The sequence below is a fragment of the Saccostrea echinata genome, unplaced genomic scaffold (genome assembly GCF_033153115.1).
Source record: "Saccostrea echinata isolate AGI-Se365-2 ecotype Australia unplaced genomic scaffold, CSIRO_AGI_Sech_v1 ptg000056l, whole genome shotgun sequence".
NCBI lineage: Eukaryota > Metazoa > Mollusca > Bivalvia > Ostreida > Ostreidae > Saccostrea > Saccostrea echinata.
The window spans coordinates 1,600,313-1,614,729 of record NW_026889805.1 but is presented as its reverse complement, the minus strand read 5'-3'; the positions used below and the strand labels follow the sequence as shown (position 1 = coordinate 1,614,729).

The window sequence follows — 14,417 nt, the reverse complement described above, 5'->3', positions numbered from 1 at the left end:
CACTTATATCACAAATGACCAAAATTCATGTCACAAATGACCAATACTCATGTCCCAAAAGACTAATACTCATGTCCCAAATGACCAATACTCATGTCCCAAATGACCAATACTCATGTCACAAATGACCAACATAAGTGTCACAAATAACCCATTATTCCTGTCACAAATGATTGACACTCATGTCATAAATGAACAACACTCATGTTGCTAACTACCAAAAACTAATGTCTGAACCTTATATCACAAATGATTGATACTCATGTCACAAATGACCGATACTTGTGTCACAAATGACCAACACTTTCCACCAAACCCCTTTCTTTATTTCTCAGAAAAATATTAACAGCAGTGAAAAAGAAACTTCAGGAGTACTGATACACATGTCACAAATGACCATAATTTATCTTATAATGACCAACATTCATGTTGGACAATCGTGTCACAAGTGACCTATACTCATGTCATAAATGTCCAACAATCATGTCAGGATTAACAAGACCAGCTATCATGGATTTCTCCAGCCACCATCCTTCAACCACTAGTGCATTTGTCCGCAAATGAAGCAAATTGAAGCATGTCCCAATTTTGGTTGTAACACGTCGTTCGATTGGATAAAAAAATTAGTTTATATCATATATCCTGTGTTGCCTATGTCACAATGACTTACGTAAAAAATGTATCAATCCGCTTAACGTTACATTTAAAAGATGTACAATTTGAAGGCATTATTGATGGAGATATTGTCTTATTTTCTAACCTTAATGATGGAAAATTAAATTCTAAGGAAAGAATTTAATAGCTACCCAAGTTACACTTGTGTAACCTGGGTTGGAAAAGTTTACGCTTTTTTATAAACCGCTTTATGGTTTATAAAGCATAAACTGTCCCAACCCAGCTTATACATTATAACTTGGGTAGCTATTAAATTCATTCCTTAAATAGTACAGACCCAATCTGCCATATCCTATTGTTTTTCTTCTCCCCATTGACCTCTTCATCATATACATAAAAACTCAACAAAATGGACTTACTTTTTTATACTTGGGTAAATTATCTAATATAAATTCAAAAGTGTCATAAAATGCATAAAGAGAAATATCAGGTTAGAATTAGAAAGAAAAATCAAATATTCACAATTCAGATCTACAGGTAGATTGAATCCTTAAGAGGGTAAAAATCTGTAAATAATTATTTCACATCTTTCAGTGTTTTATCTCTGTTTTTCAAAATACAGTACAGATAAAAGAATAAAGTACATTCAATGGTATACACTTACAATAATGCATTACTGATATGCCATGTATCTTCACTACCTTAAAAGTATAGCAGAAACTAAGTATACTGCCCAAAGACTGAAATCTGTCTATGTGCAAAAGACTTGAAATTCAGGTGAACTACAATCAAATAAATAGTATCTTAAATAACGAGCTTAAATTCATGTTTCCATAGTAACCTTTTGGAAACATAAAATATGATATATAATTTTCTACAGGAATACTTTTCTAAAAGAAGTAAAACAAATCAAAAAAGTATTTTTAAAAATTAAATAAATATATACATTAAGTTAAATGGATAACTGAAAAATATATATAAGTGTAGAAAACTTTCTCATTTTAAGAAAATTTAACCACATTACAATGGTACAAAACAGCAGTCAATATTACACAAAGGCTTGTGTTGTAATCATCAGACTCTACCAGAAGCAGAGCTGCCATCATGTCCATATACATCTAATAATGAGAATTTCTTCGAGTACCAGAAAATTTAGTCATTACGATATACATATTTATAAAAAAACAATATGTACTTTAATGTGCCAATGAAAAAATATATATTTATATATAAACAATAAACTTAGAAAGAACAAAAATTCAGTCAGCTTGTAGCAGATAATGTGTATAGCTGCATAGTTATATATGCTATTTAACCACCCCCTTCCCTAACAAAGAATATAACATTACTTGTAAATCTATTGTTTACACAAGGGGAATAACATCAACACTACTAGTCTATAGTATTTCATAAAATACTGTATCCACAATTGAAGCATGTATTAAAATAAAGTATGGGATTTTCACACATTCCCCCCAAAAACCAATTAGCAAATATGGCACACATTGCATGCACTTTATTCAGATTAAAGGGGGACAATTCAGTCTAACATTCATTCCATATAACCTGAACACTACTACTTCCATATTCACAATTGCATTGAAAGACTATATTTGCACTCGTGTCCAGAATGAGACAAACGTTGATGTGACTGAGATCTAATTTCTACTTTGTAGCACCTTCCGTAAAATCGCGTTTACAACATCTAACGTCTCGTCCTCTAGAATCACGATATCATATCTCTTCATGTACAACTCCAAACTTTCTTCAACCTGTCCATGTTACACAAAAAAAGAAAAAAAATATAGTTTTATGTAATTCTTCTATAAAATCAACATGCTTCAATGGACTGCATTCCCCCCCTTTTCCCACCACCACCAAAAATAATTTGAAAAGTGTGAAAATTTTATTAAAGTATTTTGTAAATTTTAAAATCCTTTCATAAAGTGCTGATCTGCTGTTTATTTTCAATTTGTATAAAACATTTATTAAAATTGTAACTTTTTTACTTGCTGTTTCACATTTTAAATACCCCTTGAAAAACCTACCTTTACATTTAGAAATCCTATTGTGAGTTTATTATTAACCCCCACAGCCCCGTCAGCCATGTGGAGATCCCCGATAGAATCCCCAATCAGGATGACGTTATTACGATGTTCTAAATTCTGAAAATAATCGGAATCATGTATCGCCCCTTCGTTTTTGTTGTACACATGAATAAGGTCATCTTGGAATCCTGTCATTTGGCCCTGAAATAAAAGTAATAGGACTCATAGTATGAACATAGTATACTCCCAATGCTCCTCTAATAAGAAATCTTATCTTTTAGAATTTGGATTTTCTGTGATCAAGCCTCAGACAATGTATGAATTTCTAAAGTTACTCTATTATAAGATTGTGGAGAATCTTACTCTTCAAAGCCAATGTCCTTGACCAAATTACCTGACCTTGTTGCAGGTTTGTTACACACACCCAATGGTCTCATGTAACCTTTCTTCATAACATAATTTTCTAATGTTTCTCTGCTTAAAAAGACTTAGGCATAAACAAAGCACCATCACATCGTAAAAATGCAACAGTTAACCTACATGTGCATTCATAAGATGTTTTGGTTATTTGTTTATGTCTTTTAATAAGTTCACAACTTTAGATCCAGACTCTACTGAATACTGCGAGGTATCCATTCATGAGAATCTTCCACTTAAACCTTAAAAGGAGTTGGTTTCCAGTTTTATCTTTGCTTTTGTATAATTTCCAGAGATTAAAAAAATTCCCAATTAAATAATCTTGTGGAATCTAACAGTATGACTTCATTCACAATTAAAGCATCAGTTCCTAAAATTTGATGCACTTTACTTGCTACTGACCTGAGCATCATATTCCAGATAATTAGAGACGACCTTCATGTTGTCATGGAGAGTTGCTTGGTGTTTGATGACCTCAATGATGACATCACCGATTCCCGCAGAAAAGATCAGAAGAGGGATTTCGTTACAATGTAACTGGTCAAAGAACCATGTACAACCATCCCTGATTGAAAGAAAAATGTGACCTGAATTTTCTACCATTTGTCTGAGTTTAAGTTAAATTAACTTGGCTGTATATTTTCTACCATTTGTCCATTATTAAACCTTTTCCTGGCAGTTGAATTATCTAGCATATGTATGCTGTATATACATGTATTACCTTAGCCTGGCAGTTGAATTTTCTAACATTTCTATGCTGTATGTATTACCTTAGCCTGGCGGTTGAGTTTTCTAACATTTCTATGCTTTATGTATTACCTTAGCCTGGCAGTTGAGTTTTCTAACATTTCTATGCTGTGTGTATTACCTTAGCCTGGCGGTTGCGTTTTCTAACATTTCTATGCTGTATGTATTACCTTAGCCTGGCAGTTGAGTTTTCTAACATTTCTATGCTGTATGTATTACCTTAGCCTGGCGGTTGAGTTTTTTCTAACATTTCTATGCTGTATGTATTACCTTAGACTGGCAGTTGAATTTTTTGACACTACTATGCTGTATATATTACCTTAGCCTGGCAGTTGAATTTTCTACCATTTGTATGCTGTATACATTACCTTAGCTTGGCGGTTGAATTTTCTACCATTTGTCTGACATCATCTTTATTTATGTTACACTTTGACAACAAATCATGGGCTTTTGTCCACCTGTAGATTGACAAATACAAAATAATTTCATTTTTTAGCAACAGCAGTATTACCAGGTACACAATACACTGTTAAGAAAGGTCTGTAAATATCTTAGAAGTCACATCTTTATACAATGTCTCAAACAATACCCACCATTCGACCATTATAGGAATTTTTTCTTCTACTGTCAGTTGTGGGTTGGTCTCGATTGGAAAATAGTAATCCCTTAGTGCCCTAGCCTACAAAAAGAATCAGAAAACTAGTGAGCAGCCAGTGATGAACATGAAAAGACACACAGATAGAAATCCTTTAGTGACCTAGTTCTCATATAAAACACCACACTGTGAAACATGGACAAAGTTGATGACTAACATACAATGTAAAGTTGTCAGTAACTCTACTCATCAAATTTAGCATCATCATTATAGAGTAAAATACTCACTGCTAAACTGTCAAGGTTTCCACTTGTTTAATAACTGAGAAGGCCATACTATATTGTCTAGGAGTAATTTATACTTAGGATACACATACTGACCTCTTCTTTGTAGAAATCTGGCAAAACATGTCCTTCTTCTAGAACATCTGAAAATTCAATAAAATATCATCAGTGTAAATCAAACATTTACACATCTACATCTTTAAAGTAATCTATCAATTTATTCTATTCCCCTTTCTAATGAATACATAAAAAAATACACTGAGTAATAACAATTATTTTAAAAGTACCCAGTACATGTATCCAAATATTTAGTATGGTTACAACTGAATCATACTGAACATTTTTACCCTTAGGATAAAATATTTATAAAACTAAAATGAATACACACTGTAATAAGTAATCTACAATCTTTCAGCACTAATAATAAATTCAAAACAGTATACAATCTCATTAGTGTCATATAGTAATTTGAAAACTTTGAGATATGAACATGCATTAATCTTATTTTCTAATCAAAATCAATTCTTTAATCATGTGACTAATCAATGGTGACCCCTTGTTAAGCCATCTCAAGTTGGTTTTTTGAGATGGGGCATTATTGTGAATGGAGAAATTTTAAAATTTTATACCCAATCCATGATTAATCAATGATTCTGCTGTCTTCATTAAAATATTTCTAATAAAATTAATAATACAAGCTATATCCTAATTTTGATGTTTCTAGTGAAAATAACTTGTTTGAGAGTTAGTGCAAAACCATACACCATGCACAACTTGAGAAACATGACTGTAACTCTATCTGCAAACTTTGCTGATTATCACTTTAACATGGTAACTGAGTGGAAAGAACTAAAAATCTATCAAATTAATAAAAATCATCATATTGAATTAAAAAAAGAACTGTTTTGTCAGAAGTGTATGTATATAGCCTAGCAGTTAGTTAAATCACACATGTGAGTGAACTTTGTTTTTAATGATAGGAATTGGGAAGTGATGATTTTATAATTAAATATCTGAAGAATAAACTGTTTCTTCATGCAAGTATTAGCTTCAACATGGTCAAACAGTCCAGATTTTCACATAGTAAATTTTACTTCCAACAAAATATTTCAAGTAAGATATTATTGACCTGTGTATTTCAAGGATAGACCCTAAACACTAGACTATCTTAGTACATGGAGGTTGAACATTTGATACAATCATGCTAAATTTCAGTTGCTGAATTTGAGTTACTTTAAAATTTATTTCATAAATACATGCATGATCTATGTTAATACTAATAAGTGTTTTAATCATGTTAATGTTGTGAAAACCTATTGTTATCACTAAAACATGTACAAATTCTTGTAAAACTTAGACATAACTTACTGGTATAAGCTTTTTTATCTATGTTTGAATGTATGATGAAATGCATGAATAGAATAATTGTAAAACAATTTGAGTTTAAAGTGCTTTCTTAATCTTACAGGTGCCTACTTATTGCTTAGTGCTTGACCTTCAGATTCACAAGTTAACTTACTCTTAACTCCTATTAGAGAGAGACTTAAGCAATAACTTTATACTGGACTTAGGACAAATAATACACAAAACTATTTATTTATTTCCTTATTCATCTAATATTTGTGTTGGTTATTGACTTTTAAAATAACGTTATTGCTAGATACTGCTTACGAGTTCAACTTTACAAAAAACAGTGGAATGGTATATACAGCTATTGTTGATATTGGATTAATAAATCAGTATGCACACGGACGCAAGACAGGAGGCCGGGAATTAGCTAAGATGATTATGGTTTGTTGAATTATTTAATGAATTTAATGAAAAACAGGTAAAAAATTTGAGGGATTTCTCGATTTCAAACTTTCAATTCATTACAAAGAATCACTCTAACATCACAGTCAGACCTAATTTATACATTTTCCCCCCAGTCAGTAGAAGACTACAGTGGGAGGAGAATGTTTGTATAAATCACATCACCCTGTGACACATACTATGACATGTGGAGCAGACTTGGCCTCGGTGTGTGTATTTGGAGAGAGTTCTATCAAAGTCAGCTACCACCTGAAATTAAGGAAAATACATGATACTGAACATAAACAACATGAAAACTAATAAAACTAGTAAGGTGCCCTATATGACAATACTGTAGGTCTGTGATACTCTGTGTAGAACAGTTCATCAAGCTTCAGAACAAACTTAATTGACATGATATGCATATATCATATGTTTGATATATGCCTTGCATCATATGCAAAAACTTTTTTTGAGATATTTTTATTTTCTGTAGTATCAAATGCTGACCTGGATTTATGTAAAAATTTCTCAGAGGGCTTAATTCAATACACAGTTAGTTGGTGGCTTGCTGGAATGTGTAAGAAAAAAAATCTGGTTTAACACAGGTTTTCTTTTTTCATCAAGTCACTAACTTCCTGCATACCTAATAGCTTTTGTATATAATGCACACATACATTCACAATTATTTATCTATGTCCTGTATTCTTTCTTTATTTATTTAACAATTTTATAGCAGATTTAGCAATGTCCGTTCAAAAGAAGGCTTCCTTTCCTGTTGCCAGTCTTCATTGAAGAATGAAGATTATTCACTTTGTTTCACTTTAGTCTCTGGGAATGCAGAATTGTCATTCAGTTTTAGACAGAATGTCACAGAACTGAATTCTACCTGCATCACAGAGATATAGTACTGTCACATGTTAACATACTGTATAGTTAGTGTTATACTCTAGTGCCCGTGTCTGTAGTTTGGTTGCTTCATACACACAGAGAAACATATAAACAGTCTGGAATCTGTACTAATATGAAATCTGTACAAATATGAACTAATCAGTAAATATTTAGCATGAATTTCATTTTGACTGTTGAATTATCCTGGCTGAGATTTCATTTTGACTGTTGAATTATTCTGGCTGAGGTGTGAATTAAGCAACAAACTCCTCCATGTATACAGAGACCTCTGGGCTGTGCCAGGGGAGATAATCTGTACTTACTATGAGTGCCAGCACACCGTGTGCCATTTGCTTTGAATTTCGTCAAAGTGAAATCAAAATCAGCTGTCACCTGATACAATAAAGCAATGTACTTATACAAAGACATACAAATGGTCCCTAACATTCTCCCTTCTTTTCCAATTTATTAACTTTTAACATTTACAATTTGGTTTAAAAACAAACTGGACTAAAAAAAAATTTTTCTGTAAAACACAATGAACAAGCATTCTGAGAGTATTGCATTAGCAATACTAGTCCCCTACCGGCAAGTGTAATCTGGTTCCCGTTAAGAATTGAAAACGCCATAATTCCGTCAAATTCCGTCAAAAATTAATGAAGCGGGACGAAATGCAAACTTGATCTATAACTAATCAAGGTAAAGCCACATACCAAAAATCAGCTCAATATCTACAAGCGTTTAGAAGAAAATTGCGGAAAACCCGTAAAAATTGAAAAGGCCGTAATTCCGTCAAAAATCAATGAAGCGGAACGAAATGCAAACTTGATCTTTAACTCATCAAGATACACTCACATACCAAAAATCAGCTCAATATCTGCAAGCATTTAGGAAAAAAGTGTGGAAAACCAAGTGGGACAGACTGACAGACAGACAGAGGGACAGACAGACGGACAAACAGACAGACGGACAGACAGACGGACGGACAGACTCAGAGGAAACCTATAGTCCCCTCCGGTTTCACCGGTAGGGGACTTATAATAAAACACATACACAGAGTTGTGGAAAACTGCCGGTCATGCCGGCAAAACCGACAAAAAATGCTTGTGACCGGTAAAAATGCTATCGATGTCGGTCCAAATGACCGGCCCCTTTTTTTGGTTAAAGTTTTTTGTTTTTCCATTTCTCATCGGCGCACTTCCCAGCTTAATAATGGTACCTTATATACAATTGCGTAATACTTTTTTAGTCCCCTACCGGTGAAACCGGAGGGGACTATAGGTTTCCTCTGAGTCTGTCCGTCTGTCTGTCCCTCTGTCTGTCTGTTAGGAGTGAAACGGTTCACCGCGGTATCGATTCACCGCGGTATTTTTTCTCGGTTTGATACACGGTGCAAAATCTCTAATTTTCGGTTCGGTTCATTTTTCGGTCGGGATCATTATTCAGTCGAGTTTGGCATAAGGTAAAATATGTTACTCAGTATAAATAAGTATAGAAAACATAAATTTTTGATGACTGATAGCTTGTAAAATAATTTTTGACAGTCAAATAATTTTAATCAATTTCTTCTAGTCAATTTGCAAATAAAATTCGTAAAATATGTGACTAGATTTAGAAAAAGAAAGCATAAAACAACGTTGAATTTGTCTCTTTCTATCAAAATGTACCGTATCGAAAATAACCGAACCGAGAGAAAATTATACAATACGTATCGAACCGTGAAGGAGGTGTATCGTTTCACCCCTACTGTCTGTCAGTCTGTCCCACTTGGTTTTTCCGCACTTTTCTTCTAAACGCTTGCAGATATTGAGCTGATTTTTGGTATGTGAGTGTATCTTGATGAGTTACAGATCAAGTTTGCATTTCCTTCCGCTTCAATGATTTTTGACGGAATTACGACCTCTTCAATCTTTCAGGCTTTTCCGCACTTTTTTTATAAACGCTTGCAGATATTGAGCTGATTTTTGGTATGAGACTTTACCTTGATGAGTTATAGATCAAGTTTGCATTTCGTTCCGCTTCATTGATTTTTGACGGAATTATGGCATTTTCAATTTTTAACGGGAACCAGATTACACTTGCCGGTAGGGGACTAGTATTGCTAATGCAATACTCTCAGAATGCTTGTTTATACATGATCGAGGCTATAAATGAAAGTGAAACCAGCATGGTTTCGTGACCTATTAAATTTACAACTGAGGCAACATAAAGAAACAGATAAAGACAAGCTAAATATGAGAGAATTCAAATACAGTTGGGAAAGTGGTAAATCTAGTACTTCCGACTGTCCATACTTTTGTTTTTATCATCGATCGTTTTGAGATCTTTTATCGATGCACAGAATTTCTAAAATTTTCTCATTTTCTAGGTTAATATAAATCTAGTATTGTTATAAATGCAAAAAAAAAAATGAAAACGGAAGAGGACTTGGAAATGGAGACTGAATGTTATATTAATAAGTAAATAGATGTAATGAAGTAAATAAATGTTATGCCTTTTTAAAAATTTTTGGGACTTTCTATTTCGGACCGGCAAAAATCGCTTCAGACCGGCTTATCTTGTCTTCTTGCCAGTCCAAATGACTGGCTATCTGAAAAAGTTTTCCACAACTCTGACATACCTGTAACTTGTCATGGCCATCTTTGATCATATTTTGAATCACTTCTGTGACATGATCTGGGTGTGCTATCTTCACATGGGGTAACCTCAGTTCTGGTATCTGAAATCAAACTGACATTCATGACAAAGTATCCTTGACAGAAAGTCAAATCAAGTTTTATTTGGCAAATGTTGAGCATTGTATGCAAAAAAAGTTGAAGTACAGTCAACTAAAATTCTAAATATTACAAAGAAATAATCTGTATTGATATGTTACTGGGTAATTCACAGGCTTATTGTTCATTAATCTCCATAGGAAGAAAGTAACTTCTAATTTATATAAATGTATTAGGTGTCTCTGGTCCTTAGATATAAACAGCTCTAACAATTTCCATCTCAGATGTTAAAAGCAAGTAAGTGAGTTACAAAGTTGTTTTTCTGTGAACAGGTTACAATTGTTTTTTCATAAACATGAGAAAAAATTAGTCTATCATCTGACAGCAGATGTTTACATACACCACTTAGGGATGAATGCTTACAAATACATGTATTGATCTACATATGTGTCACTAGCTTGTGGAATTTTTTTTGCACAGTTTATGTTTGGGTTAAGGTGCTGGACATTCTGCTGACATCTTAATTCTTAACTTAGGCTCAGACATGCCTTTAAAAGTATCAATCTCTTACCCATTAAATTATAATATCTGTAATAATTAATCAACAGAGATCTTCAACAAAAAATCTACAAACTGTCCTACAATAATAGAACTAGTTATGACTTGCTGTTGCAATCTGTGCTTTTATTTATTTTAATAATATAGTAACACCTAGTACAGCACCTTATAAATTTACTGAACAAAAGTAATCTCTCCATCAATGTAAAATTTGTTAGCTTATACATGATACAAAGAAAGTAATTGAATGAGCGTCTGTCAATGGATATCTGAATATGACTTATGCAATGTTATGTTAAATTACAAAGTATGTGTCCTGTTGCTACCTGTTTATTATGTTTACCAAGCATTGACACAATTTTCTCTAAGTTTTAGCATTCAATTAAAAACAAATTTATTTGAGTCTTTGTACTAGTTTTGAGGGGAAATTTACCCCGGATACAATTTAAGGTTGTACATATCATGCAGTAAATTCTGGGTATCAATTTAACGAGAAATCAAACAAACTATATCTATCACTTTACTGAACTGTTTAAATTTTTTGTACTTGGCAATAAGATAAGATTTCAAAAAAAACTAAATGACCTGAAATTGCAGTTATCTATCGAGACTAAGAGAAAGTCTGAGAAGTGAAAAATGAAAACGAAAGAACTCGTGCCTTTCGGTCTATTGATCAAGTTTTATTTCTGAAATGAAGATGATTAGATCCAATAGAAGATCGGTTTCAGAAAACCATATTCAATTTACAATTAAAGAGGAAAAGCATGAAATATGTTCACATCACGATAAACACTAACATCGTAACAGAGTATTACATTTCACTTTTTTCTCTTTCCTGGAATCCTGGTCAATATAAAATTGAAACATTGTACTTCTTTGTTTTTCTCTTCATTATTTGCCCGAAGAAAAAAAAACACCAGACACTGAAATAAACATTGCTCCTTCTCAACTTTAGCATTAGGCCTAATATAATTTTAAAAATTCTTACATCACTCATTTCTGCAAATTCTGTCCTCCAGACGATCTCTTTGATCAATAAGAAAAGGGGAACCAGTTTAAGACGCTTCTTGGTTTTCAATAGAAAAGAGCGACACACAAAGAGCGGGGAAATTCAAAAGTTTAATGTTATGAACAAACAATGCAAAAAGTCGATCCAGATATTTGAAGTGGGGAATTGTGACTCTACATATTGTCGTTCTGTACATATTGTTGTCAGCGACAGTACATACCCTCACTGCACATATTATCGTCCATCGGTACATATATGGCTTCCAGTATTGATCCTGACTGCAAACTTATTTTATATGCTGATGATAGTGCAATCTTATTTTCTCATAAAAATGTAGATTTTATTTCAGAAAAACTTAGTACTGTTTTAAAACAATGTTCAAATTGGCTAGTAGATAATAAGTTATCTCTACACCTTGGGAAGACTGAATGTATTTTATTTGGATCAAGAAAGAAGCTTTCAAGTGTCCAAGATTTTCACATTGAGTGTAATGGACATACAATACATTCTATGGAAAAAGTTAAATATTTAGGAGTTTTTGTTGATCAATTTCTGAGTGGTGAATTTATTGTTGAGTCCATTGTACAAAAAGTCAACAACAGGTTGCGTTTTTTATACAGACAAGCTCGTTTTTTGGATATAAGAAGTAAAATGTTATTATGTTCTGCTCTTATACAATGTCATTTAGATTATGCTTGCTGTGCATGGTATGCAGGTTTGTCAAAGAGTTTGAAAAAGAAATTACAAGTATGTCAAAACAAAATGGTAAGATTTATTCTGAATTTAACTCCTTTACATTCCATAAACTACAAAGTGCTTAGTACATTAAATTATTTAAATATAGAAGACCGGGTACGACAACTCAGATTAAACCATGTGTATAACATATATCATGGTTGTGCGCCATCCTATCTAAGCGAAAATTTTACTTTAAGGTCAGCCGTGTCTTCACGAAACACTAGAGCATCCACTAATGAAGATTTTTTTATTCCTCATGTGAAAGCATGTCAAGTGGATACTTTTTACTATAATGGCATTAAGGACTGGAATTTTTTACCAGCTTCTATTAAATGTACTAAAGGAAAGAGTACTTTTAAGAAACAAGTTAAGAGTTTTATCTTACAAAACGGCATTTTAGAACATGAAAGTGATATGTTTTAGCATTAACTTATAAAACATATTTTATTATTTTATTGATCCTATATGTTGTCATACTTAAATTAAATTTAACGTGTAAGCAACGCAGTGCTAAAATTATAGTGCCAAAAATTGTTATAGTGCTTTAATGATGAAACATTGTATTTTTATCTTATTTAGGGTAGGACCCCATTGGAAATAAGCTCTCCAGCTTTAATGGGTTATCCTGGTATCAACTAGTCACTATCTAAAATATGGTTTCCTGAATATCTATTTATAAATCTATTTAAAATTTATGGATTCTCAAATATTGTCTTTCAAATGACTATGTGCATTTATGTGTATTTGTTTTATGTATGATGACATATGATACCAAATAAATGATGATGATGATGATATTATTGTCGCCTGCATAATGGACGACAAAATGTACAGTCATGCATCGGTACATATTGTCGTCAGCGAATATAAGTACTGTCAACATTTGCACATTTATCTGCAATAATGATGTAGTCCTCTCCTATTTTTTTTTAAATCTGATATTTTCTCCCCCCCCCCCCACCAAAAAAGGAGGGGGGGGGGGGCTACAATTGCAACTAGGCCTATTGCACATTTTGTCGCCGATATATTGTTTGACAAATATATACCACAGGAGGAAGAGAGACAGATAGAAGGATAGACAAAGTCCTAGCAGATAAATAAGTAATCAAGTTGCATTTTTTATGCCCCCCTTGTTGCTGTCTGTCGGTCCACCAACAGTTTCCGTTCATTTTCTTCGCAGAGGTTGCACATACTGAAATGAAACTGGGTATACAGATTTATCATGAGAATAACTAGGTTAAGTTCTGTTTTGGGTACGACCGAGCAATTTTTGACAGAGTTATGCCCCTTGGACTTTGAAAAATTCCTATTATTATTTTGGGGGGGGGGGGGGCTTAAGTGTTTTACAAACATCTCTTGTTTATTTAGCATTACTCGCAATACTGTAGGGAGAAAACATTTTGGTCAGAAAATTGTCCCCTTGATCGGTGTACACCACTGTGATATGCCAGGATATCGGAATTCTTGTTTTAACCTACAAATAAGGCCACCTTTAAACCAGAAAGTCTCTAATGAGACTGTAGCTCTACTGGTTTGTATTTGTAACAACGGAAGAGAAAGGCAGCACTTGCACTTGAAACTTTGCAACAGCAATAAATAGAATAATGGTCCTTGGTTTAGTCTCTTTGTGGCAAGATTGCAATCAGACTAAAACTGTAGGAGGAGGAGCCTTTTGAAAGAATTTCACAAAAAATTCTATTTTTAGTAACCATGGCAAGACCGTTCATCAAAATCAAAAACTGATATATTATGCATCTCATTGCAAATTTTTTAATGCATTCTGGAAAATAGATTTTGAAAATTCACCATTGAAATTGAATTTTCTGAGAAAAAAAAATCTCACCTACCTACCGACCCAACTGTTTCATCCTGAGTCGGGAGAGAGCAAACAAACATTATTTTAAAGTTGGCCTAAGCATATATTTTTTCCTCATTATATATATTTTGTCGTAATTCATATTGAAAACCAAAAGTAACATAAGGTTGTTCACATTAGTGCTCTTTTGGCTC

General features: G+C 33.0%; 1 protein-coding gene across 2 annotated transcripts; it reads right to left on the bottom strand.

Annotated features, from left to right (window-relative positions):
- Positions 1-1,593: 1,593 nt before the first annotated feature.
- Positions 1,594-11,730, bottom strand: LOC133173661 (7-methylguanosine phosphate-specific 5'-nucleotidase A-like). Of its 2 annotated transcripts, none has more exons than XM_061308649.1 (9): positions 11,649-11,730; positions 10,009-10,107; positions 7,712-7,781; positions 4,803-4,849; positions 4,421-4,506; positions 4,196-4,285; positions 3,483-3,645; positions 2,664-2,864; positions 1,594-2,387 (listed from the first exon to the last, which is right to left on the bottom strand). In XM_061308649.1, the coding sequence occupies exons 1-9, from the start codon at positions 11,655-11,657 to the stop codon at positions 2,274-2,276; spliced, it is 879 nt and encodes a 292-aa protein (XP_061164633.1). In that variant the 5' UTR covers positions 11,658-11,730; the 3' UTR covers positions 1,594-2,273. The 2 variants fall into 2 exon arrangements, with proteins under 2 accessions (XP_061164633.1, XP_061164632.1); XM_061308648.1 differs by lacking the exon at positions 7,712-7,781 and adding an exon at positions 6,698-6,767.
- Positions 11,731-14,417: the final 2,687 nt, after the last annotated feature.

Coding starts and splice junctions, on each gene's coding strand:
- LOC133173661 (XM_061308649.1), bottom strand. Junction 4,850..7,711: donor ACGGTGTGCTGGCACTCATA/GTAAGTACAGAT, acceptor TTGAATTTTCAG/ATGTTCTAGAAGAAGGACAT. Junction 2,388..2,663: donor TAGGATTTCTAAATGTAAAG/GTAGGTTTTTCA, acceptor TAACATGGACAG/GTTGAAGAAAGTTTGGAGTT.